At 42.1% G+C, this 27,975-nt stretch overlaps 1 protein-coding gene across 1 annotated transcript in view; it reads left to right on the forward strand.

Annotated features, from left to right (window-relative positions):
• The first annotated feature begins 917 nt into the window (after positions 1-917).
• LOC122564376 (transcription factor E2F3-like) overlaps positions 918-27,975 on the forward strand; it is a 61,423-nt gene continuing 34,365 nt past the window's right edge. The window contains exon 1 of the mRNA XM_043719163.1: positions 918-1,486. Coding sequence (XP_043575098.1) covers positions 1,238-1,486 — 249 coding nt within the window. The 5' untranslated portion in view covers positions 918-1,237. The remainder of the gene's footprint in view (positions 1,487-27,975) is intronic.

A 27,975-nucleotide genomic window follows, 5' to 3' on the forward strand; every position in this document is an offset into this window, starting at 1 on the left:
AAATTTAGATTGGAATTAAATCGGTGATTAAATAATTTTAATTACAGAAATAACAATGGGAATTAAAAAAAAACAAGCGTTGAAAGGCTCCAGCCCGAAACGTCGATTTTCCTGCTCCTCGGATGCTGCCTGACTTGCTGTGCTTTTCCAGCACCACTCTAATCTTGGAATTAAAAACACATACTACTGAGGAAAACGATTGAGAACAAGCTGCTGGAAATAGTGAACTGTAAGTCGATTTATAAAATTACTATTGCATGTAAAAATTACTAAGAACGAGTTTTAGGTATAATTTTTTCAATTTTAAAATATTAATTATTTGCTTATTTGTGTATGCTTTGCCTGAAGGCAGGTCCTTGCCTCATTGTCTATTGACACTTCCTGCTGAACAGTTTTCTTGGCAGTTAAAGATTTGTAGAAATTAGTAACAGATGATGTTAGGGATATCTGAAATCTGCAAAATGTGCGGTGATTCTGGGGTGATGCTGTTGTATTTATTTGCTAAAATAAACTTCGCCATCTAGTGGCTTGATCAAATTACTGTCAACAAAAAGAGATCCAGGTAGAAAGGAGATGTTTTTGAATTATATATACAACCACACAACGAATTCAATGAGGAAAAGTCTTTAGCCTGAGTAGAGGGCAGGTTAGAGTGTCGTTCGTGGGGAGTGCCGGCGGGCTGAGCACGTGTCTCTGGCTCAAGGGGAAACCCGGGAGAAAAAGGTCACAATGGAGAAGGAATCTCCTTGGAACGTGAAGCGTTCTGCGGTGTCATGGCAACCGGCAACGCCGCAGCCAACAGGATTCCCCGTTCGAACAGCGCTCGTGCGCCGCTCGCTTGTGAGCCAATGGGAAGCCCCGACGCGCAGCCGAACCCGGACACGCTTGGCCAATGGGTAAAAGAAGGACATGCAAATGAGGTTTGAAAAAGCCGCGGGAAATCTGAGTTTCGCGGGAGGCATTACGCGCGTAAAGTGTCTCCCTTCATTCATCGTCAGCTTCCTGGAGCCATTTTCAGAGCTTGGGGCTGTTTTAAGGACTTTTAAATCCTTCGCATCTGCCACTCCCCGCGTACCATATCCTGTGGTGACCAAACACGCGGCCACCGGGGTCTGTCTCCTCCCTGGATCGGGGGGTATTTTAATCTTTTCCAGGGAGGGCGAGCGAGTAAGATTAAAAATAATTTACTGACAGAGGGAAAGATCTTAGCGGACAGACCGTCCTAAAGTTGCAAAATATGCGGAAAGGAATTCAAGCAGCTCCGGGGAGAGCCTCGGCTGGAGTTGGGGGTTCACCGGCGACAAGCGGGCTCTTTGCCGTTCTCTCCGGGCACGGTAGCCTTCAGGAACGGGCGGCGGGGAAGAGCGTCGGTGCCGGCGGCCTCGGGGTCCGGATTTTACCGCAAGCGGCAGCCGATGGCTTCTCTAGTCCTCGCGGTGCGGCGAGCAGAACGGGATTGGCACCGTCTACTCCGGGAAGGACTCCGGTAAATGAGGCTGATTGTAGCGTAGCCCCGAGAGATTAATTCCGCCTCATGGGCAGGTGCTGGGTACTGAAGGGTTTCCGTGGTCAGGGTAAGGGGCACACTATTACCCTGTTTGGTTGTCACCAACTGCAGTTGTATCGGGCGGGCTGGGTACTTTGGGGACAGCCAGGATCAGGGTTTTAAACCCCCGGTCCCGCATTATTCCAGTGGCGGCTATTATTTTCCTGTTTATCTTCTACAGGCTGCAGTGGGGGTGGGGGTACATTCGGGCTCTCTAGGTCGCTGTGCAGGCTTCATGGAGGTTTCTTAACATCTCGTTGTCTCTCTCACCCAGTCTTGCGGGGGAGGGGGGAGGTTAAACAAACATGCCGCTGGCCCGCTGCTGGAGAGCAAAGCAACCGCGTGTCTCCAAAGGGCCTAGTGAGAGTAAGCCAGGTCCTGGCCAGTTCGAGCACAGGCCTGGGTTTTTTTTTTCTCTCCGGCCCTGGTACCGGGTTTGCACCGGGCTGGATTTTATCAGTTACTGTAGCAGTTGTAATCCTCCTGCCGGTTCCACCCTGAGATTAGTTCTCGATGCTTTCCAGGTTTACACACTGGTATAAAAAGTCCTAAAATGCAAAATGAATAATAAGAGTAGACAAGACCTATCGTTTGATACAGCAAAAATGCAAGCTTGTCGGGTCACGTAGGGGTGAAAAAGGCCAATTTTTTTTGTAAGTAATTAAACGCCACGTTAATTTAGTCTTTCCATCATCCAACGACTCCCACCCCTCAAAGATAAAAGCGGGTGTCTTTCAATTAAGTAAACAAGAGGATTTAAAATATTTTTTGGATCAAAGTATCCAATATATTTAATATTCTTGCCCAAAACTGTTATTCTGTATTAACTGTTGTGATAGTCAAGTTATTGCAACGACTGAGTTATCGTTCTGTTTGAAACTTGCACTTTTCTGGGAGGAAAATGTAATTATTGCACTTCACGTCAGATTGGTTCTGAAGGTGTTGCAATTAATTGGCTTCACATCATTTCTCGAAAGATTGGGACATATTGTGAAATAACTGAGGCCTAGAATCAGAAAAGCCTTAGGGTGGAGGTAACTGATCTAGGTATATTTAAAAATCGGACATTTATATAGAGTTGACACCTTTTTCAAAGTTTGAAATAAGCATCCATGTGCCACTTACCCACTTAAAACTTTGTTTTGTAGCATAGGAAGCAAATTGGAGTTTCAACTATGATTGCTAAAGCCATATCCTGATTATTGCTATTGAATTTTTAGATTTTTATTCACTTGTCTAACAGGTCACTGGGTCAGATCAAGTCTTGGGTAACTGATTATATTTTGCATTGCATTAACCCTTTCTAGGGTAAGGGTTGTTTCTTTGTTACTAGCCAGTCCTATTGCTGAAAACTTTATTCGATTGTAAGCAACTGAAACATGTGCATTATATCATACAATACTTTTTATTCTGTCCATTATTTTTAATTGCAGACTTTCAAATGTGTGGTAGTTTAAATGAGTAGCATTGTAAAATTTCATTAACAGATTCAACCATTTCCTTCTTGAGGTTTTATCTTCACTCTTGGAGTGAGGGCATCACTGGCAATGTCAGCATTTTTTGCCCCTCCTTAAATGCCCTGCCATTTTCAGAAGGCAATTAAGAGTCAGTCATATTGCTGTGGGTCAGGAGTTGTGCAGAGACCAGATCAAGTAAGGATGGCAGATTTCCTTCCTGAAAGGACTTTAGTGAACCAGGTGGGTTTTTGCAGTGGTCAATGATAATTATTATGTGATCATCATTACTAAGACGAGCTTTATTGGTTTATTCAATTAATTCAGATTCCAACAGGTGTTATGGTATGACTTGAACTAGAGTCCATTGGTTTTAGCTTCTGCCTGTGGATTACTTGTATAGTGACATCATTACTTACCTCTCCCTGTAAGTCCACAGATGTGTTTTTTTTTGTTATAAAGTAATTTATGTTGGAAAGAAGTATGTATCTTGAGGCATTCTTATGTAAAATCATACATGCCTTTGTATAGGCAAGCTATGTACAAGTAGTATTTTGCGACTAGTGGACACCAGTGTGATCCACATCAATACATCTGAAAAATGTCTATACTTGGAATTTGACTTGATGAGCTGGAGTCAGTCTGAGCTTCATACACTTGAATGCATTTTGGGGTGGGGTGGGGGAGAGCATTAGCTGATACATTCACAAAGCAGTACTCAGCTTAGAATCAACTAGGAGAAAATGAGGACTGCAGATGCTGGAGATCAGAGCTGAAAAATGTGTTGCTGGAAAAGCACAGCAGGTCAGGCAGCATCAAAGGAGTCTGAGAATGACGTTTCGGGCATAAGCCCTTCAGGAATTCCTGAAGAAGGACTTATGCCTGAAACATTGATTCTCCTGCTCCCGAATTAGATTAGATTAGATTACTTACAGCGTGGAAACAGGCCCTTCGGTCCAACAAGTCCACGCTGAAGCGCAACCCACCCAGACCCATTTCCCTACATTTATCCCTTCACCTAACACTACGGGCAATTTAGCATGGCCAATTCTCCTGACCTGCACAGTTTTGGACTGTGGGAGGAAACCCACGCAGACACGGGGAGAACGTGCAAACTCCACACACAGTCGCCTGAGGCGGGAATTAAACCTGGGTCTCTAGCGCGGTGAGGCAACAGTGCTAAGCACTGTGCCACCGTGCCGTCCACTCCTTTGCTGCCTGACCTGCTGCGCTTTTCCAGCAACACATTTTTCAGCTTAGAATCAGACTTGTATAACATGGAAGCAGACCCTTTGATCCAATTTGTCTGCACTGACTAGATATCTTAGTGATGTAGTCCCATTTGCCAGCATTTGGCCCGTATCACTAAACCTTCCTATTCATATACCTGTATGGATGCCTTTTAAATGTAATTGTACTCTCCTTCACCACTTCCTCTGGCAAATTATTCCATTCACATACTGGCCTCTGTAGAAAGCGTTGCTGCAGAGGTCTCTTTTAAATCTTTCACTCTCACCTTAAACCTATGCCCTCCAATTTTGGATTCTTTACATTGGAAAAAGACTTTTGTCTATTCACTCTATCCATGCTTGTCATGATTTTATAAACCTCTATCAGGTCACCCCTCAGCACTTAGATAACTGGATTTAGTCTGTGGCCAGAGACTCAAACAGATATGGGAATCGCTAAAGGAGCATTGGAGAAACCTCCATCCTTGTGCGCACACAACTTTGAGATTGAATGAAAGAGACTGCAGGGAAGGTGAGCTTTCTGACCATAGCACTGATATAGGGGGCGGTTCAGTTTTAAGGAATGAAAGGGAATATAGTTGAGGTAGGTGACAATATACTTGGAGGATAGTTTCTGTTCTCAACAGCTAAGAATTTGGGTTCTTAAGGCTGTATTGCTTGTCTGTTGCCAAGGTTAAGGACATGTTTTTCTTGCTCCAACAAGACTTTAGAAAGAAACAGTCCGGATGTTATGATCTGTGTAGGTAGCAAAGACATAGCAAAACATCTTTGTTATGCCTTGTGGGCTACGAGCAATTAGAGACAAATTAAAGACAAGACCACAAAGGTGTTAACCTCTGGGTTACTACCTCAACAACGAGTAAATTGGCACAGAGTAAATGGGATCTAATTGTTGGCTCAAGGACAGGTGTAGGAAAAATGGAGTTGTGTTGCTGGAAAAGCACAGCTGGCATGGCAGCATCCGAGGAGCAGGGAAATCGACATTTCAGGCTGGAGCCCTTCATCAGGAAAAATGAGTGAATCACTGATGTAGAAAATAGGAAAGGGAGTAGGCCATTCACCATTCAAGCCTGCTCCACCATTCAATATAATCATGGCTGACTATTTGATATGATCATAACTGATCATCCAACTCCAGACTCTACTCCTGCTTTCTTCATGTACCTTTTGATCCCAATAACCCCCAGGAATAATATATAACTCCTGCTTGAAAACATTCCTCAGGCTAACCACTCTCTGGGTGAAGAAATTTCTTTTCATCTCAGTCTTAAATTTGATTTGTTATTGTTACATTTACTTAGGTACAGTGAGAAGCTTTGTTTTGTGTGCAGTACAGACAAAGTAAGATCATCTACACAAAGTGCATAAGGGTAGTAGAACAGAGTGAAGAATTAAATGTAACAGACCTATTGTTCTGCACTTTTAAAACTTCTTTTTAAGATAAGACCATAATACATAGGAGTAGAAATTAGGCCATTCAGCCCATTGAATCTGCTCCACCATTTAATCATGGCTAAAAGTTTCTCAACCCAATGGGGCAGCATGGTGGCTCAGTGGTGAGCACTGCTGCTTCACAGCACCAGGGTCCCAGGTTCGATTCTAGCCTCTGGAGACTGTGCAAACTCCACACAGACATTCTCCCCTTGTCAGCGTGGGTTTGCTCCGGTTTCCTCCCACAGTCCAAAGATGTGCAGGTCAGGTGAATTGACCATGATAGATTGCCCATAGTGTAAGGTGCATAGGGAAGTGGGACTCGGTGTATTATTCTTCAGAGGGTCAGTGTGGACTTGGGCAGAAGGGCTGTTTCCACACTGTAGGTAATCTAATCTAATCCAATTCTCCTGCTTTCTCCCTGTAACCTTTGATCCCCTTGACAATTAAGAACCTAGCTATCTCCGTTTTAAATATACTCAGTGACTTGGCCTCCATGGCCTTCTGTGGCGATGAATTCCATAGATTCACCACTCTGACTAAAGAAATTTCTCCTTATCTCCGTTCTCCCTTTACCCTAAGGCTGTGTTCTCATGTCCTAGTCACACCTACCAGCGGAAATATCTTCCCGCCATTCGGTATTCTCTTAAGTTTCATTTAGATTCCCCTTTCATCCTTCTAACTTCCGAATATAGACCCAGAATCCTCAAATGTTCCTCACATGATAAGCTGTTTGTTCCTGGGACCATTCTTGTGAATCTCCTCTGAACATACTCCAGGGCTAGTACATCCTTCCTAAGATATGGGACCAAAAACTAAGCACAGTCCTCCAAATGTGGCCTGGCCAGAGTGTTACAGAGCCTCAGAAATAAATCCCTGATAATTGATTCAAGTCCTCTCAAAATAACTGTCATCATTGCACTTGCTTTCCTACCTACTGACTCAACCTTTAAGTTTATCTTGAGAAAATACTGGACTAAACTCCCATGTCTCTCTGTATTTCAGACTTCTGAATTTTCTCACCATTTAGAAAATAGTCCATGCCCCTCTCCTTCGTACCAAAGTGCATGACCTCACTTTCCCATATTATACTCCATCTGCCACTTCTTTGCCCACTCTCTCAACCTGTCTTCTGCAGCCTCCCTGTCTCCTCATTACTACCTATCTTTGTATTGTCTGCAAACTTAGCCAGAATGCCCTCACTCCTCCTAGATCATTAGTATATAAAGTGAAAAGTTGTCCCAACGCTGAACCTTGCAGAACACTTGTCACCAGCTGCCATCCTGACTCTCCACTTTCTGCCAGACAGACAAGCTTTTATCCATGCTAACATCTCGCCTCTGATACCATGGGCCCTTACCTTAGTCAGTAGCCTCCTGTGTGACACCTTGTCAAAGGCCTTGAGATAAGATCAGATTAGATTCCCTACAGTATGGAAACAGGCCCTTCGGCCCAACAAGTCCACACCGACCCTCCGAAGAGTAACCCACCCAAACCCCTTTTCCCTTTAACTAAAGCACCCGACACAATGGGCAATTTAGCATGGCCAGTTCACCTAACCTGCACATCTTTGGATTGTGGGAGGAAACTGGAGCACGTGGAGGAAACTTATGCAGGCACGGGGAGAATGTGCAAACTCTACACAGTATCGAACCCTAGGTGCTGTGAGGCAGCAGTGCTAAACACTGAGCCACCATGCCCCCCCCACCTCCCCCAAAGTTTTGGATCCGGTAATGCATAATAAGGTATGATAAATGATCTGTGTAAAAGATCCCTGAGAAAACTGACCATAACACTGGTAGAATTTTGCATTTGGTTTGAGATAGAGGAATTTAGATTGGAAACAACTGCTAAACGTAAATCAGACTAATTACATAGGAACAAGGGTAGTGTTGCCTGCAGTAGCCTGGGAAAGGAGATTAGCAATAAATACAGTTGGAGACCAATGGCAAATATTTAATAAAATAGTTCATGGCTAACAGAGTTATACCCCAGTGAGAAAGGAAGATCCTAGGAAGATAAACCAACTGTGATTAACCAGGGAACTTGATAGTTTCAAATTTAAAGAAAAAAAATATGTATTGTGGCTGGTAAGCCAGTGGATTGCGAGAGTTTTAAAACCAATGAAAGGTTACCCAAAGACTACTCAAAAAAGGAGAAAATAAACTTAGCGTGCAAACTTGCAATTGCTATTAAGATGGACAGAAATAATTATTTTAAATGTATATAAAGGAGAGGCAACAGGCTCCCTAGAGGAAGATGCTGAGGAAATAATGGGGAATCAGGAAATGGAGGAATTGTGTCGGTACTTTGCACCATTCTTGGTGTAAGATAATATTATGTAAATACTGTATCAAGGTACAAATGGAGAAGAGGGAAAGAATGCAATAACTATCACTATAGACAAGATACTAGGGAAATTAATCTGGCTAAAAGCACGACCTGGATGGGATTGCTAAAGGAAGGAGCTACAGAGAGAATGGATGTACTCATACTATAAGAATCCTTAGATTCTGGAAATGTCCTAGAGGATTTGAAAACTACCAGTGTAACAATTTATTCAAAAAGGAGGGAGACCAAAAAAAAAGTAACTATAGGCCGGTAAGCCTAACATCTGTTATTGGAATGGTGTTGGAGTCTCTTATGAAGGATGTAATAACAGAGGTCAAAAGCAGGATTAATAGAGGAAGCAGTGGATGTCCAGGAGACATTTGGTAAGGTGCTACGTATTAGGCTTTTTAATAAGATAAGAGCCCATGATGTTGGAGGTAACATATTAGCGTGAATAGAGGATTGGCTAACTAAAGGACAGTTGGGATAAGAGGGACATTTTTAAGATGGTAACTGTTATTTATTGGAATGCCATGGGGGATTAGGGCTGGGCCCACTTATTTATAATATATAATAATAACTTGGATGTGGGAAGTAAATACATTGTAGCTATGATTGCAGATTACACAGAATTAGGTTGAAAGGGATTGGTGAGGATGGTAATCTGTCCATGTCAACAGATACAAAGTACATGGCCAAGATTTGGTGGTTGGAATATCGCTTGGGGGAAATCTGAGGTTATGCACTTTGCAGTGAAGAATCAAGGAGTTGAATATTATTTAAATCGAGAAAGATGACAGAAGGCTGCAGCACAGGGAATTGTGTCCTCATTCACAAATTGTGAAAGGCTAGCATCCAATTTCGGAGAATAGAGAAGGCAACTGGAATATTGGCATTTAGTTTTAAAGGAATGGAATGTGCAAGTAGGGAAGTCTTGGTAAAGCTATATAGTTAGACCATATCTGATACACTGAACAAATGTGTGCCCTTATCTAAGGCGTGATATGCTGGTATTGAAGGCAGACCAGAGCTGGTCTGGACATGGAGTGGTTGAGTAGCTTGGGTCTATAATCATCGGAGTTTGGAAGAGTAAGTGTTGATTCTATTGAAACATAGAAAATTCTTAAGAGGCTTGATCGGATAGATGCTGAGGTTGTCTCCCATTTTGGGAGAGTCTAGGGCTAGAGGGCATAAAGAAATTAGATTACTTAGTGTAGAAACAGGCCCTTCAGCCCAACAAGTCCACACTGACCCGCCGAAGCGCAACCCACCCAGACCCATTCCCCTACATTTTTCCTTCGCCTAACACTATGGGCAATTTAGTGTGGCCAATTTGCCTAACCTGCACATTTTTGGACTGTGGGAGGAAACCGGAGCACCCAGAGGAAACCCAAGCAGACACTGGGAGAATGTGCAAACTCCACACAGTCAGTCGCCTGAGGCAGGCAATGAACCCGGATCTCTGGCACTGTGAGGCAGCATTGCTGACCACTGTGCCACCATGCCGCCCAAAGTTAAAGAATTCTCCTTCCGTTTAAAACATGGATGAAGGGGAATTTATTCTAAGTGCAGTGAATCGGGAATTTTTGATTGCAGAGACCAAACAGGTCTGGGTGGGTAAGAATATTCAAGGCTGACATCAACTGATTTCTAATTAGGATGGGAGTCAAGGGTTATGGGGCAAGGACAGTAAAGTGGAGTTGAGGATTATTAGACCAGGAGATTCGACGTTTCGGGCACAGGCCCTTCCTGAAGAAGGGCCTGTGCCCGAAACGTCGAATCTCCTGTTCCCTGGATGCTGCCTGACCTGTGCTGTTCCAGCAATAAAGTTTCAACTTTGATCTCCAGCATCTGCAGACCTCACTTTCTCCTCGATTATTAGACCAGCTCTGATGTCATTGAATGGCAGAGCAGAGTAGCTAATATTTTGCTAAATGGTTTACTTCTGCTCCTACATCTAAGGGATTACTTTTTGCTTGTATGTTTACAGTCCCCTGATTGGGCCCAGGAAATGGAACTCCCTCATCTGGCATGAGACTCTTCATATCATCCTTAAAGCAGCTCTGTGCGTCCCACTCTCTTTGAAAGGCCTTTCAGTCAATTGCCTTAAAGCCACTATTGATTTTGCTATTTGCCCATTGCTTCTGCATTGCAGGCTATTTATCTACCTTATTTGCTGTTGACAGTGTCGTTCCTGAACTTAGCAACAGCAAGTATGGAGAGAAGTGACCTCTGATAGGTTGGGTGTTTTCTCACCATTTCCTTTCATTCAACATATAGCTACCCCTTTGCATTTTGAGCATTGATATGTAATTATCTTTATAGAAACCTGGTTGAAAATGACAAAGACGAAGATTTGAAGGCACATGATTATTTAACATATTGCTCATGTTGGGATGAAAGCAAAGGATGTTGGCTAGCTCTGTTAACACTAAGATCAGTATAGTAGTGAGAAATTAGTTTGGCGATCAAGATGCAGAATGAGAAGATATGTTGAGAAATAAGAAGGAACGAAATTGCAGGTGTAAATGGTTCATTGGTCCTCTAGCAATTGGCTCACTACAAAATAGGAAGCAAGATACACTAGGGCCTGTAAGAAAGGAATTGCAGTCATTGTGGGCAATCTTAAGCTTCGCGTGCAAGAACAAAAGTCTGAGAGAAATTCATCTGTAGAGAGAAATACAAAAGCTAACATTTTGAGTTCAGTGACCCTTCATCTGAATTGGAATTTAAATGCTAACTGTGCTTCTCTCTACAAATGCTGCCAGACCGGAGTTTCTCCAGCATGTCCTGTTTCTGTTTCAAATTTCCAGCACTTGCAGTTGTTTGGTTTAATTTTGGTTTTAGTCCTTGCATGGATTTGTCTAATCAGATTGGTAAGGGTAGCCATGAAGGTGAACTCATTGTGCAGGCAAAACCGATTTTTACAACAATATCTTTTTTGAGCCAACCAGTTGGAAAACTTTGAGTTGTTAATATTTAATGAGAGGCAAATAAGTGATCTCAGCCAATGAGTCTCTTGGTGAGAATGCTTGCAAGATGAGAGAATTTCACATTTGAGGGAGAAAAACTTTTGATAAAGTCCCATTTGAGGTTAGCATGCAAAATTGAAATACATGGGATTGGAGGTGAGCTGAAATAGATTGAGAACTGGTTGACAAACGAGAAACAAATAAGGAATAACTGAGTCTTTTTCGGAGTGGCAGGCAGTGACTAGTGGGATACCACAGGGATCAGTGTTTGGATCTCAGCTATCCATAATAGATATTATTAATCTAATGGGTAACTGTCATATTTCCAAGCTTGCAGATGACTGAATTTGGTGGGAAGGTATGCTGAGAGGAGGATGCAGAGATGCTTCAGTGTGATTTGGACAAGTTAAGTGAGTTGGCAAATGCGTGATAGATGCAGTATAATGTGGAATGATGAGAGGTCATTCACTTCAGTAGAACAAACAGGCAGATTATTTTCTAAATGGGGGCAGATCGGGAAAGAGGCAGGTGTAAGGAGGCCTTGGTGCTCTTGTACAGAAGTTACTGAAAAGTAAGCATGCAGGTGAAGAAGGCACAGGTATGTTGGCTTCTTAGCAAGAGGAATTCGGTACAAGAGCAGGGACATCAACTGTCTGTGTGGAGTTTGCACATTCTCCCCAGGTCTGTGTGGGTTTCCTCCAGGTACGCCGGTTTCCTCCCACAGTCCAAAAATGTGCAGGTTAAGTGAGTTGGCCATGCTAAATTGCCTGTAGTTTTAGGTGAAGGGGCAAATGTAGGGGAGCGGGTCTGGGTGGCTTGCTCTTTGGAGGGTCGGCGTGGACTTGTTGGGCCGAAGGGCCTGTTTCCACACTGTAGGTAATCTAATATAAAAAAAATCTTGGACAAGGCAATGGTAAGACCACTCCTGGAGTAGTGTGTGCAGTTTTGGTCTCCTTATCTGAGAACGGATGTTCTGGTTATTGAAGAAATGCAATGAAGCTTTACCAGACTGATTCCTGACGTGCAGGAATGACATGAGAGAGACTGGATTGCTTAGATGTGTATTCACTGTAATTTGGAAGAGCGAGGGTGACTTCGTGGGGACATAGAAAATTGGAACAGGATTAGACCAGGCAGGATGGATGTTCTCAATGATTGGGAGATGAGAAATGGTGTCACAGTCTAAGGAAGTGTGGTAGGTCTTTTGCAACTGATGAGAAGACCCTTCCTCTTCCGAGTGGTGAGCCTGTAGAATTCTCTGCAACAGGAAATTTGATGCCAGAACATTGAGCATTTGCAAGAAAGATGTAGATATTGTTCTCCAGACTAAAGGATCAAAGGAAATGGGGAGAAAGCAGGAATAGATGTCTGAGTTGGATGATCAGTTGTGATTATATTGAATGGTAGAGCAGGCTTGAATGACCTATCCTGTACCTATATGGTATGTTTAAATTGTTCTGAAACCTAGTGACTTGAATGTAAATGAAGACAGTTACATAGATATGAAGATTAGGCCGCCTGTAGGGAATTAGGGAAACCAGATTTAAAAAATAAAAGTGGGTTAACAGAGGCAAGTGTTAAAGGAGATTCTTCATGACTCCCAAAGATGATGCATTCCTTTGAGAAAAAAACACTCCTGGGTTCACCATCTATGTCTAATTATGAAGCTGAGGTTGGATGCATTTGAAAGAAAATGTCAACGAAGCTCCAGAAGATTAGCCTGCAGGTTAAAATCTTCATAGATATGGCTCCAAAGATAGTGGACATGTTGGTTGGAGTCTTCTAAAATTCTCCAGAATACGGAAAGATCCCTGCAGACTGGAACACACCAAATTGAATGCCCCTATTCAAGAAAAGATTGAGATGAGCTGGAAGTTATAGGCCTCAGCAAAATGCTGGAATATTATTAAGGAAAGAGTAGCAGTTATTAAAAAAAAATAATATAGTCAAGCAGAGTGAATATAGTTACAGGAAAGGAATGTAATGTTTGAGAAATATATTAGAGTTCTTTGGGGGCATAATGAACAGTGGATTGGAGGGATTCAGTAGAAGTATTTGAATTGTCAATGAGGTGAGCAAAAAGGCAAATGTTGATCATGTTGGGACTAATAGCATGAATAGAGGATGTGTTCATGAGCTAGCAATAGGATCAAGATCAATAAATAATTTTAAGTTGGTAAACCAGCTGGTAGAACCTCAACTATTTTACATTTTAAAAACCTGGATGAAGGGATTTTATAATCGGCAAATGTAGCTATTGTAAAAGTAGGTGGGAAACCAGGTTGTGCGGAGGCTGTGTCTGAGAAGAGATCTAGATGGGGTCAGTAGATAGAGCATAATGTGAGAAATGGCAGTTATTTATTTGGTTTTAAAAAATGGAAAATAAAAATATAGTTTTAACTGGAAAAAGGTTACAGAATGCTGTACTTGGGAGGTTTTTTGTACATGAAATATGTGCAAGTGCAACAATTATTAGCCAGGTAAATGGAATGTTGGCCATGTGGGGAGATTGAGTATAAAGGTTGTGGACTTGGGGCAGGTCATGGATGACACTACAAATGTGTACTATACTGTTTTACATACAGTTTTGGTCTTTTTGTATAAGAAAGATAGCTTGCATTTGAGGCAATTTTATGGGAGGCTTGTGTGGTTTATTCCTGGAATGAAGATGCCTTGTGATGATAGGTTGAGCATATTGTTTCTAAATACTCGTTTAGAAGAATGGGAGGCGTCCTAATTGAAACACATAATATGTTGGTCTCAGCAGGGGTAGATATTTGACTACATGCTCGTCCCCTCTGAATCCAGAACAAAGGGTCAAAGTTTCACAACAAGTGGTTGCCCATTTAAAGTGGAGAAAAAGAGAAATTTCTTCTTGAGGCGCAACATCTTTGAAATTCTGTATTGCAGACTCTAGAGATTTAATATATTGAAGGCTGAGTATGTCCGATTCTTGAATCATAGGAGAGTCAAGGATTGAGTGTGTATCTGGCTGGAAAGTGGAGTTAAGATAAAATCCACCATAACCTTAAATGGTGGAGCTGTCTCAGAGCTGTATGGCTGATTCTTTCTTCAGTTTCTTCAGTTAATATATGTTGCATCTTCTGAATTAATTAACTGAGCAAAGTAAAAATCTAAACTCTTAAAACATTGCTTGTCATTTGACTAATCCAAGACATTTAGACTTGTAATTCGATGTGCGTTCTTTTTACTTGGAAATTTGGTTTTCAAATCTCAAAGTCTCAGATACATTCCCATAGATGGGTTAACTCCAGGATGGGTAAGAGAGGTAGGCAGCTAGAGCAGGAGTCTTTTGTGGATATATCCATTTCAAACAGGTATGCTGTTTTGGAAAATGTAGGGGGTGGTGGATTCTCAGGGGAACGTAGCACAAACAGCCAAGTTTCTGGTATTGAGACTGGCTCTAATGCAACGAGGGATATGTCGGCTTCCAAGAGATCAATTGTGTTGGCGGATTCTGTAGTCAGAGGTACAGACAGACGTTTCTGTGGCTAGGAGAGAAAAAGCAGAATGGTGTTGTTTTCCCTGGTGCCAGGATCAAGGAGGTCTGAGGGTGCAGAATGTTCTCATGGGGGAAGAGGGGCCAGCAGGATGTCATTGTCCACATTGGAACCAACGACATTGGAAGGGAAAAGGTTGAGACTCTGTAGGGAGATTAGAGTTAGGCAGAAATTTAAAAAGGAGGTCTTCAAGAGTAGTAATGTCTGGATTACTTCCAGTGCTACGCCCTAGTGAGGGCAGGAATAGGAGGATTGAGCAGACGAATGCATGGCTGAGGAGCTGGTATATGGGAGAAGGATTCACATTTTTGGATCATTGGAATCTCTTTTGGTCGAGAAGTGACCTATACAAGATTGCACCTAAATTGGAAGGGGACTAATATACTGGCAGGGAAATTTGCTAGAACTGCTTGGGAGGATTTAAACTAGTAAGGTGGGGGGGGCTGGGGCCAAGGGCCAAGGGAGATAGTGAGGAAAGAGATCTATCTGAGACGGGTACAGCTGAGAACAGAAGTGAGTCAAACAGTCATGGCAGGCAGGAACAAGGTAGGACTAATAAATTAAACTGCATTTATTTCAATGCAAGAGGCCTAACAGGGAAGGCAGATGAACTCCGGGCATGGTTAGGAACATGGGACTGGGATATCATAGCAATTATGGAAACGTGGCTCAGGGATGGGCAGGACTGGCAGCTGAATGTTCCAGGATACAAATGCTGCAGGAAGGATAGAAAGGGAGGCAAAAGAGGAGGGAGAGTGGCATTTTTGATAAGGGGTAGCATTATAGTTGTGCTGAGGGAGGATATTCCCGGAAATATATCCAGGGAAGTTATTTCGGTGGAAAACTGAAATAAAGGGGTACTGCCATAGTGTTAAAGGTTTAGATGGAGAGGAATTGAAGTGTGTACAAGACAATTTTCTGATTCAGTATGTGGATGTACCTACTAGAGAAGTGGAAAACATGACCTACTCTTGGGAAATAAGGCAGGGCAGGTGACTGAGGTGTCAGTGGGGGAGCACTTTGGGGTCAGTGACCATAATTCTATTCATTTTAAAATAGTGATGGAAAAGGATAGACCAGATCTAAAAGTTGAAGTTCTAAATTGGAGAAAGGCCAATTTTGATGGTATTGGGCAAGAACTTTCAAAAGTTGATTGGAGGCAGATGTTTGCAGGTAAAGGGATGGCTGGGAAATGGGAAGCCTTCAGAAATGAGATAACAAGAATCGAGAGAAAGTCTATTCCTGTCAGGGTGAAAGGGAAGGCTGGTAGGTAGGTATAGGGAATGCTGGAGGGCGAAAGAAATTGAGGGTTTGGTTAAGAAAAAGGAAGCATATGATTGCTGGGCCTCTTGCTGAGATATTTGTGTCATCGATAGTCACAGGTGAGGTGCCGGCAGACTGGAAGTTGGCAAACATGGTGCCACTGTTTAAGAAGGATGGTAAGGACAAGCCAGGGAACTATAGACCAGTGAGCCTGACCTTGGTGGTGGGCAAGTTGTTGGAGAGAATCCTGAGGGACAGGATGTACACTTATTTGGAAAGGCAAGGACTGATTTGGGATAGTCAACTTGGCTTTGTGCGTGAGAAATCATGTCTCACAAACTTTATTGAGTTTTTTGAATAAGTAACAAAGAAGATTGATCAGGGCAGAGCAGTAGGTGTGATCTATATGGACTTCAGTAAGGCGTTTAACCAGGTTCCACGTGGGAGACTGACTAGCAAGGTTAGATCTCATGGAATACAGGGAGAACTAGCCATTTGGATAAAGAACTGGCTCAAAGGTAGAAGACAGAGGGTGGTGGTGGATGGTTTTTTTTTTCAGACTGGAGGCCTGTGACCAGTGGAGTGCCACAAGGATCGGTGCTGGGCCCCCTACTTTTGTCATTTACATAAATGATTTGGATGTGAGCATAAGAGGTACAGTTAGTAAGTTTGCAGATGACACCAAAATTGGAGGTGTAGTGGACAGCGAAGAGGGTTACCTCAGATTACAACAGGATCTGGTCCAGATGGGCCAATGGGCTGAGAAGTGGCAGATGGAGTTTAATTCAGATAAATGCGAGGTGCTGCAATTTGGGAAAGCAAATCTTAGCAGGACTTATACACTTAATGGGTTCAGAAAAGTTTTACAAGATCCTCCAGGGTTGGAGGATCTGAGCTACAGGGAGAGGCTGAACAGGCTGGGGCTGTTTGCCCTGGAGCGTCGGAGGCTGAGGGGTGACCTTCGAGGTTTACAAAATTGAGGGGCATGGATAGGGTAAATAGGCAAAGTCTTTTCCCTGGGGTCGGGGAGTCGAGAACTAGAGGGCATAGGTTTAGGGTGAGAAGGGAAAGATGCAAGAGACCTTCGGGGCAGCTTTTTCACGCAGAGGGTGGTACGTGTATGGAATGAGCTGCCAGAGGAAGTGGTGGAGGCTGGTACAATTGCAACATTTAAGAGGCATTTGGATGGGTATATGAATAGGAAGGGTTTGGAGGGATATGGGCTGGGTGCTGTCAGGTGGGACTAGATTGTGTTGGGCCATCTGGTCGGCATGGGCGGGTTGGACCGAAGGGTCTGTTTCAATGCTGTACATCTCTGACTCTAATTGTGGATCCAAGAATTTGGTGACAACCTCATGTGGGTGAGTTAATAGCTACTTGATCATTTTTTTCTTTCCTTTTAACAGGGTGTTGTGTTGATAACCCTCCAGTTGTAGATAGAATTAGCAATTATACAGAGAATTGCAGAAGTGGTCAGTGACTTGCTTTTTCCTCTTTTCTCAATTTTGCTAACATTCATTAAAACTCACATTGTTGTCCCACCATCACCCTTCACAACCAAGTTCCCTTCATCTCTTGAATTCTACTTTCATTGTTTTTTATCTTCAGTATGGTTTTGAATTTTGCTTGCAATGTTTGGCCATTTTGGTTCTTTGCAGGTGATTAATTAGGTACACCCATTGATACCTATTTTGTCTGTACTGTTGAGCAAATAATTGGCGCCAACCTTTACAAAAACAGACATCCACAGCAGTTAATGTTTGTTTTATTTTATTTTCCAAGGAGAGTATTAACATTCACATCCTTGAATAAAGTGACAGATTAGGGTCACTTCTATCAGTGCCTTTGGCCTTTTGTACGATACTGAACTCTGTGCAAGGAAACAGTTGCTTAGTGTTATAGTTGCACATGCTCCCCAGAAGAGGCAAATTACTTAAAGTACAACCTACTGAGTTCTTACAAGAATGCAACTGCAAGATTTGATGTACAAGGATTTGCTTCATTGCATAGGATATTTATTCTTTCTATACTTGTGCTATGCTCAAATCAAGGTGTCAGTGCTGGATTTTAAGCCAGCCTCTAATAGGAGTTGCTGCACATGTCAAGTGGAAAAGCAAATCTGCATAGAATTCCTGTATAACATATTACATATTAATTTTTGGTGTGCATGAATTTGACATGTTAATCCCTGTGTGTAAGGATTTAATTGCACATTTCACCATTATTCTATGAAAATCGATTCTTATGTTGAGAGAAGGGCTTGGGAAATAATTGCTGCAGTGATTTACAAGTCTATATGCTCTGATACGGGTCAACTTTGAAGTACTTGTTCTTGTAATGTTGTTTTTATTTCACCTGAGGTAATTTTAAAACTTCCATGATGTGCTTTTGATATTATTGAATGGGTTTGATTTTTATTCAGGATGGCTTATTTTGCTGATTAATGTTTCCTAGTGAGGTGAAGATCCAAAGAGTTTTAGCAGCCTTTCTTGATACTCAGCACTGGTACTTCTGCTTTCTCCTGGGTCCATTCATTTCAGGCATCACGACTCTTGTTTCCTACAGAAATTTTCTCTTCATCCTCTTAAATATTGTGGTTTCTGAAATGTATTGAAATCATGAATACATCTGACAACTTTTGGGCCAACTTGTTGCAATTTCTAACCAGCAGAGCTTTGCTTTTGATGAGCATTTATGTATATCAGATTGAACCCAATATTTTTATGTTTGAAGGATAAACTTGTTTTAGCCATCGCATTTTCTGTCCAGGGAGACACTTTGTGAAGTTGATCTGTAATTCACTTTCATTGAACAGCATGTATTGAGTTGATTCTCCATTATGAATGTAGAGAATTGCATAAGTGGTCAGTGTCTTTGCTTTTTCCTCTTTTCTCAATTTTTTGCTAACATTCATTAAAACTCACATATTTGTCATACCATCAGAAGTAGATTTTAAAATGGCCATTATTTAGCAACAACAACAAAGCTTGAGCTTGTGGAGATTTTAATTCCTGTCAAACACTAAGTTAATCTCAATGTGACTAGACAAAATTTGGCATTGACTTCTGCAGACATTGGGATGAGTGACCGAATGGTTGGCTGTTTACCTAGTCTTCGTGAATTGACTTTGAAATGGAGAGAGACAGAAAATCTTTACATGGGGAATAGTTGGTTGTAAGCACTTGAAGGTGCATTCAGCAATGGTGGGTGATGGAAATTGAATGTGCATAAAAGGCCAGATTTTGAGCAGTCTGGAAACTTTGGAAGTTTCAGGCTAGGTGAGATCGCATCCATAGGCGTGGATGAGGCCATGAAGTGAATTTAGATGCTTTGTGGGTATTAAATTTAAACCAGTGTTTCTATTGTTACAACTGAAATAATTGAGGGACAATCACATCAAATGCGTTTGGGATGATATTGAGATGTTGGGGAATGTAAGGAAGGGCACTATGTACAATTCCGCTTCTGTTTAAAGGACCTGATCTTCGTGGTGCCAGAGAATAAGATGAGTGACATCAAGTTGAAGTTTTAGCTTTTACTGTTGTGCATTACGGTACCAAATGGCACTTTTTAAACCCGCATGATAGGTCTGTTCCTTTAATTTCTATACTTCTGTTAATATTTTGAAGTAGGATGAATTTTGGGTGACCACCGTGTCCTTTTAAGACAAATGTACAAGTTTAGGCAAAGAATTGCCCTTTTAAGACAGGCTGCATTTTTGAGATTAGAACTCTCCAGTCAGTGTGTTCCTTTAATTCCATTAAACTGTGTTTCAAGTTTTTGTTTTGTGACCTTAGGATGGGTCTTGTGACTAACCAATTTTTAACAAAAATCTGATTTGTTTCTTGGATTAGTACAGCAGCATACTAGCAGATGTAAAGTTTCCCATCTCTGCTCAGAAATTGGTCGTTTTCAATCTTTTTTTTTAGGGTACGGGGCGGGGGGGGAGTAAAAGGTTGGCCTTCGCGAGTTTGTGATGGAAGGAGTTGAATGAGTTGGATGTGAACATTGGCTCAACATGTGACAGTCTCAATTTTGTACTGTTCAGTTACTGCTTTTGATTAAACTTTCTAATTAAAGTTAGAAAGTTCTAATTAAACTTTTTCCACACTGCTTCCATATCCCTGTTTCATTTTATCTCCTGAGTTTTTGTTGCTATCTGCTTTCACTACTCCTTGTGTGTTGCTATTATTAGTCATATAGATTTGGCTAATCCAGTTAACTTACTAAAAGCTAAGAAACTGTTCGCCTCATTTCTCCAATGAATATGAACAGTGTTAATTTGCCTCAGGATGGAGAAAGTGAGGTTTGCAGATGCTGGAGATCAGAGTAGAAGAGTGTGCTGCTGGAAAAGCACACCAGGTTAGGCAGTGTCAGAGTTGCAGGAGAATCGATGTTTCGAGCATAAGCTTTTGATCAGAGGGGGTTGCCCGAGGGGGCTGAGAGAAATGCAAAAGAGGTGGGGCTGGGGGGGGAAGGTAGCTGGGAATGCGATAGGTAGATGAAGGTGGGGGTGAAGGTGATAGGTCAGAGAGGAGGGTGGAGCAGATAGATGGGAAGGAAGATGGACAGGTAGGAACGTTCAAGAGGGAGGTGCCGGGTTGGATCAGGGATAAAGTGGGGGTAGGGAGATGAGGAAACTGGTGAAATCCACATTGATCCCTTGTGGTTGGAGGGTCCCAAAGCAGAAGATAAGGCGTTCTTCCTCCAGGTGTCGGGTGGCTAGAATTTGACAGTGGAGGAGGCCCAGGACTTTCTTCTACCTGTTCCAGCCACTGAACTGCTCTTGTTTACTTTGTCATGACTTTGTTCAACCTCTTTCAATCCAAGTCTGAATCATTCAGTGACATCAGGTCAATTTGGATTTTTATTGCATCTGTTTCTTGGCTTTGTTGTACTGAAGTTTTGTCTGTTGAAAAATTCATGCTTTTTATTTATTGTTGAAATAATCTGACCCATTATGAACTGACTAAAAGAACAATAACCTAAGCTGCTCACCTAGACATGGAATTTGTTGATTGAGATACGTTATCGGGAAGTGCAGTAGGCTGTACAGATCCTCCGGACGTGACTAAACTCTTACTTGCACCATCAGCGAGAGGTATGGAATGCATCCTGTCATGGCACGGATGAGAACTGTGCTGTAGTATTGAAATGCAGTGTCTGCTGCCCTAAGTATTAATATCTGTTGATTGGTGAACGGGAGCAAATTGATCATTAAGTTTCTCTTTATAGCTTTTTCAGAAGGGGACATGCTCTGAAATAGTTCTTAGTTAAAACATTTGCTTTGTCCATGGGGTTGTGAACCAGATTTGAGCTCATTGCCAACAAATTGATCTTTGAATCTCTGCAAATGGGTTTCTATCTTTTCCACATCGCTAAAACATGTTGAATTTTTTTGTGATGTGAGCATTGCTGGTAAGGCCAGCATTTGTTTCCCTCCTTGAACTGCAGCAATCCATCAAGCATTTGTCAGGGATTTCCAGGATTTTGACACCTGCAGTAAAAGGATGGTGATGTAGTTCTGTGCCTTGATAGTGTAGGCCTTGTGAAGAACTTGGGATGATGGCATTCCCATGTGCCTACTGCTCTTGACTTTCCATGTGGTAGGTATCACAGATATGGAAGGTACTGTCAAAGGAGCTTTGGTGAATTGTTGCTGTGTATCCTGTATGTTATATGTACGACAACTACAGTTAGCTGGTAGTGGAGAGAATGAAAGTGATGATCACCACTTAATACAGGCTATTTTGTCTTGGACCATGTTCAGCTTTGTGTGTGTTGCTGTCTGATCAATCCAGGCAAGTAGAGACTGTTTCATCAAACCCCTGACTTGTGCCTTTGTAGTAGGCAGGTACTGAGGAAACAAGAGCTGAGTTATTGGTACGGAATTCCAAGTCTCTGACCTGCTCTTGTAGCCATGTTATTTGTATGGCTCATCCAGTTAAATTTCTGCTCAATTATAGCCATTGGGCGGTGGGCTATTCATAAGTGGTAATGCCAGTCAATATCATGGGAATATCATAAGATTCTGTTTTGTTGGAGATGGGCATTGTCTGTGTTACTGTGGTGTGAATGTTACTTGCCACTTCACTGCTCAAGTCTGAATGTTGTCCAGGTGAATGACCACAGACTTCTCAGTTGCTGAAGCAGTCCCAATTAGTGCTGTATACTCTCCAATTGTTTGTGAACATTTCCCTTTAACCTTATGATGGAAGGAAGAAACCTGGTGAACTGGCTGAAGGTGGTTGGACCTAAGAAATTCTGCAATGACGTCCTGGACTGAGATGATTGGCCTCCAACAATCAACACCACCTTCCTTTCTGCTGAATAATATGAAATCGAGGAGAGCTTTCTCCTTAATTCCCATTGACTTCTGTTTTGCTTAGCACACCTTGTCAACACTCCAGGTCAAGTGCTGCTTTGTGTGTCAAAATCAGTCACTTTAGTGCATGTTTGTGTTTGGATCTATGTTTTGATGAGCTCAGCCAAGTGATCTTGGTGAACCCAAACTGACCCATGGTGAGCAGGCTATTGTTGACGTGCCACTTCATAGGGTCGTTGACGACTTCCATGACTTCACTGATGAAGTAGTATCGGCTGGTGTGGTAACTGGCCGGTTTAGATTGCCCAGTACGTCCTGTCAGCAAAAGCAAGGCAATGTCAGGAAGCTTCCAGTGTTGTAACTCTGCTGGTACAGCCTGAGTAGGGGTGCAGATACCTCTAGAGCATCTTTCAAGAAAAAAGAAAATGTCCTCTGTCAGCAAGGTTGAAGGAAGACCTGTGTGCATCGTGCCTGATAAAGATGGAAAAGAATTGCAGTGGCAAGATGATACAATCCTTGTGGTTTCAAGCGTAAACATTTCTCGACCAACCCTGTTAAGGTCATACAGGCAATGATGATGCCCCGAGGTCCCCACGCAGATATCCACAAAGTCCATTTGTTAAACTGTATGGCATTGGTGAATTGGAAATTGTCAACCTGGGAATCCTTCATTTGATTTTCTTACAGGCAATGGGTGCATGTAGTCTTTGGACACCTGTTGGGTCACTGCTCAAAACTTGATCATCCATGCTGTGTACTGGGCCACCAGCAGTAGCAGAACTGTGTTCATAATAATGTGTGACCAACCCCTTCCTCTCTATCATTACCAACAAGTGAGGAAATTAAGCATAGTTTGAGTGTTGGAGAACATGCCAGGAGTATCAGCAGGCAAACCTAAAAGTGAGGTGCCAACCTGGTAAACTTACAGTACAAGATTGGACAGCAGTATCTGTGACTGAGTAGTCCTTTTCAGAATACCTTTTGCTCACTCTGAATTAGGAAGGGACTACAAACATTATCCAAATAGTAGGTTTTTCTGTCTTTCTATTGGCTGGGGTATTGTACTCTCAGGTCATCTGTGCTTCAAGAAAACTTTTTTTATTTGGTGCATGGAACCGATCAGAGGAACCTCCAAGTGCCCGAGCAGCTTAGGGGACAGTTTCCCAACTGTGATGTGCATCCACCTAAGACCCAAACATCCACGAGGAGAACAATCACTGATTCAACTCTAATGCAGCCTGACTGAAGTGAGGAATTTTCAAGTACAGCTCCCAACCAATCTGGAAAATTTTCACGTATCTCATTCCCTTCGAGGTGAGAGGGATGAAATAAAGTCAACTGTGCGAGATGCTTATGCCAAGACTATTGGGTTCAAACGTAGTTGTCATCATGAGTGTTGAGTGAAACATTGAGGATGTATTTGACTTTCTAGATTAGAAAAAAGAGTAGCCTCCTGTGCCTCGTTAGAATAGCCCAAGATTGCAACTTGCTAATGTACTTTTCCAACAGCTCAAAGCTGACACCTAAGACAATCCTCAAATATAAAGGATATATGGTGGAATGAGACCATCAAAGATTCAATAATGATGACTTTCATAATATGCAGAGCTTTTCTGAAGACCAATAGGGCCTTCTAAAGTCAAAAGTCAAATTTCCAATATCCCCTTTGCAGACAGGATACTGTCTTCCCATAACGATGACATTGGTCAATGCTGGAGTGAACGGTCAATCCACATTGGCAGCTGATACTCCCCTGGCTGTTGCCCAGTACCCTTCAGTTGATCGATGGGGCAGCTACCATCAATGAGAAAGCCACAGTAAACAGACAAATGAAGAACAAAGTCTGCAGCAGTGATGTTCTACCATCAAAGTTGATGATTGGTGGGCTTAGATCATGATTCCACGCAATGCTCTGACAGATTTTGGATGGAAAGAATCACTGTCCTTTCAGTCCTACCAATTTCAGGATTGCAGCAGTTTTAAGTATCTTGGAGAAGGGAGATAAAGCATGTTGTACCAACGATAGCGAAAGTTGTCATTCTCCTGAATCGTTTACTTCCTGTGCATGAGCAAACATGGAGACAGTGACTCCGTTGTGGTTTGTGTTGTCAGGTAAATCACAAGAAAAATCTTGAACAGCAGCATGAACTCCTCATTGCATTTGTTGACCTGACTTGATCATTTGCCACAGAGTTGTGGAGCCCTGTAAATGTGTTCCAAGGATTTGGGTGTCTATGAAGCTTCACAATCTAGCAACTGCTTCACGATATGGCTGCAACTACCTCGAATGGGAGATTGCAAACCTGCTTCAAAATCTTGCTAATGTCAAGCAAGGCTGTATGAAAGCACTGATACAATAACTGTGGCTATTCTCCATCTTGGAGATCAACTGCTCTCTGAAGTCAGTATTAATTACTGCCTAGATTCAAAACACTTCAGCTTTAGTTGCCACTTTGTCAAACTGAGTTGACCACTATAGACATACAAGATCTGCAGCGCCTTCACCCCCTGCACTAGATTTGCGAGTCATCCTCAATCTCCTCAATTTTGAATACAAGAAGCTTGGCCTGTGCTTGAGCATTGCTTTTTTTTTAAAACAAAAAGCTCCTCAGACCAATCTGTTTAGCTAAATATTCTATTTTCCATTTTTATGTTGAAGTAGAGACTCTGGGATATATTGAACACTTCTTCATATACCATAGTAACTATCTTCCTGAAAAGGCCACCATTGATGAGAGAATGCAGCAATCGATTAGCTGTTCCTACTATGAGCTATGATAGTATTTGGCAACTAAGGTGGCCACAAGTCAACAAAGCTCCTAATGTAGCTGTTATCACCTCACTCTTACATTTAAACTCTACTTAAAGGTGTGAGGTTGAAGCTTTTCATCTTGTGCTATTCAGGAATAAGATGCAAGAAACCAATTTCAGAAAGGGTGCAACAATTTTCTACAATATGCGACTACGGTGCTAATGGAGTATGGTTGACTGAGATCAGGAACTGGTAACTGCGCTTAGTTCATGCAGAACAGATAACTATGGATCGGTGACTGATCAGTGTGAGAGAAGTGCCATCACCAATGCTTGTGTCACATCCTCTGGATCCAATGGGAGGACTATTTATTAAATAAGAACTAGTAGCAGGAGATTCAGCCGCTCAAGCTTGCCCTGCTATTCTAAGATCATGGTAGATGTGCCTGAGGCCTCAACTGCTCCTCTTTCATGTCAGCGCTTCATAGCCCTCCATTCCGATACTTCAAAAGACCTATCTACCTTCTCTTCAAATGCCTTCACGATCTAGCCTCCACAATTCTCTGGAGAAGAGAATTCCAGGCATTCACTGCCCTCAAGAAATTTCTTTGTCTGTTTTAAATGAGTATTCTCCTTATTCTGTCACTGTACCATAATGCAAGAGACCCCTTCAGATAGAAACATTATCTCCATATCTGCCTTGTCCAAGCCCTTAAGAATTTTATTGTTCAATTGGATTATCTCTCATTCTTGTGAATTTGAATGAATAAAGGCCTAGCCTGTTGGGCTGCTTTTGATAAGTCAACCCTTTTATGCCAGGAATCAGCCTAGTGAACTGCCTGCATTGTCATTATAAGCTTTCTTTGATGTGCTGACCTGAAGCTTTTGGCAGAGGCAACATTCTGGGTCTGGTCAGTGACGATGGAGGCTGCTTCAGCATGCTTCAGGCCTTAGGGACAGCTGTGGTGTTAGGCAACGTCCTGTCGCCACTTGTGAAATCAAGAAGCTGTGGTTGGAACAAAAAAATGACATTTGTCTTTGTATGCATTACATTTTTATAACCTCTTTAATTAAAAGGGTGCTGGATTAATTATGGTGATGTGATTTTACTGTATTTTGTAATAGCAATTCATTGTTACAAGTATTTATATTAAATTGTACACCGTATGCAAGGTGTGGCTTCACTAACACCCTGTAGAGTTGTAACACGACTTCCTTATTTTTAAGGTCTAACTCCTAAACATTCCATTTTCCCAAATTCCATTTGTTGCCTTTATTGCTTGCTTGCACCTGCATGCTAACATTTTGTTTCATACACAAATACCCAGATTGATCATGTCCTTTGAAGCCAGTTTCAAAAGCATTTTGGTCAAACTGCAAAATCAACTACAATGGATAGGATACTCTGCTGATGGCTGAAATGCACCTCATTTGCTTGATTGAGTCTCTTTGATTCCGTAACCGCCTGCTGTATGCCTAGTCTGACAGATATGACCAAGTTTCTAATCGTAGTGATGCTGCTGAGGTGTTCTTTGATTTTGGAGCTACCACCACACACTGTGTGCCCTTGCTATTCCCATTGCTTCTTTCAACTGGTGTTCAACATGAATTACAGCTCTCTCAGCTTGGGGGATGACAGCCAACTATTCCATCCAATATCTAGACTTTATCCTCCAATTTGAAACTGCTGGTTTAGTTCTACTCTTAACTACCTGATTATACACAGAATATTTTCAGTAATAGCTTAAATTAAAATGCTTAGATTAGATAACTCTGCTTATCTCTCCGCAGATGCTATCATTGCAGGTCATTGACTTTTTTGTTTTGTTTTTTAAAATTTCCAGCATCTGAAGTAACTTGCTGTAGCGTCTGTTCCTTTACTCTGGAATTCTTGTCCTTGACTGCCTTTCTTTTGCATTTACATTATCAACAGGCAAGAGGTTTGCCTTCATATGTGGGCTACTGACAGCCACCTCTGTATTGCTACCTCTTTCAAACCCCTTTATGACCTCTGAACAAGCTCTCTCTCATAATACAATCTCCATTGTGGTGAGCTGCATTTTCCTTGAACTAAATGGTGAGGGTTAGTGCTATCATCTTTGGCCTCTGTCAAATGTCAATTCTGGAGAAAGTGAGGACTGCAGATGCTGGAGATTAGAGTCAAGAGTGGGGTGCTGGAAAAGTACAGCAGGTCAGGCGTAATCGGAGGAGCAGGAGAATCTATGTTTCGGGCAAGGGCCCTTCGTTGGGATTCCTGCTCCTCTGGTGCTACCTGACCTGTGCTTTTCCAGCACCCCACTCCTGACAAATGTCAATTCTAGCTAGTGATTGCCTCTGCCTCTGCCTTTGACCACTGTCAGAGGCAAAACTAAATTGATTGTTTTTGTGGCTTAAATATTCTATGAAATTCAAGCAGTGGTTGTATCCTCATTCTCTTTTTTTTTTCTCCATAAAGATTACTAACTTCAACTTTTAAGTTGCTTGTTCGAGCTCTCCTTTCGATGTTTAGGATATCAACAGTCACCAGGTAGTCCACAACTTGAGAACTGCTGGAAAAACCACTAACTGAAGGAGGTTGCGGAATCAGAAAGACTTGATTGGGTGAATGAGCTGGGTTTCAGCCATCAGGGCAGCATCCTGTCCATCATAATTTTAAAAATCAACTATTTTCCACTACAGCAGATTGGCCAGGAATACAGAATTTCAAAAGGTGCTGGTGGTTGACAAGTTGTCTGACAACCGGGATGTTGCCATGGTACAAATTAGGACACCATTAGAATTCAGTTGTAATTGATTCTTGGTATTCACTTTTCTTACATTTTGCAGGAAATGAAGATTAAGCAAACTTCTGATCACTCTGTTAATATACACTTTATAGGACTTCCTGCCACTTGTTTCTCTGCGGTTATCAGTGAAGTCTTTTGGGTACAAATTTTTCAATAGAGTTTATGTAATTGCAGGATTGTGATATCTCTTTTCTCCAGAATGTAGTGAAGTGTGTAGTCAGTAGACTCTGATTGCTGAAGAACTGTTGAAGTCCGAGTCAGATGTACAGCGTGGAAACAGATCCTTCAGTCTAACTCGTCCATGATGACCAGACATCCCAAACTAATCTGGTCCTATTTACCAAC

This window comes from Chiloscyllium plagiosum, chromosome 29 (assembly GCF_004010195.1).
Source record: "Chiloscyllium plagiosum isolate BGI_BamShark_2017 chromosome 29, ASM401019v2, whole genome shotgun sequence".
NCBI classification, from domain to species: domain Eukaryota; kingdom Metazoa; phylum Chordata; class Chondrichthyes; order Orectolobiformes; family Hemiscylliidae; genus Chiloscyllium; species Chiloscyllium plagiosum.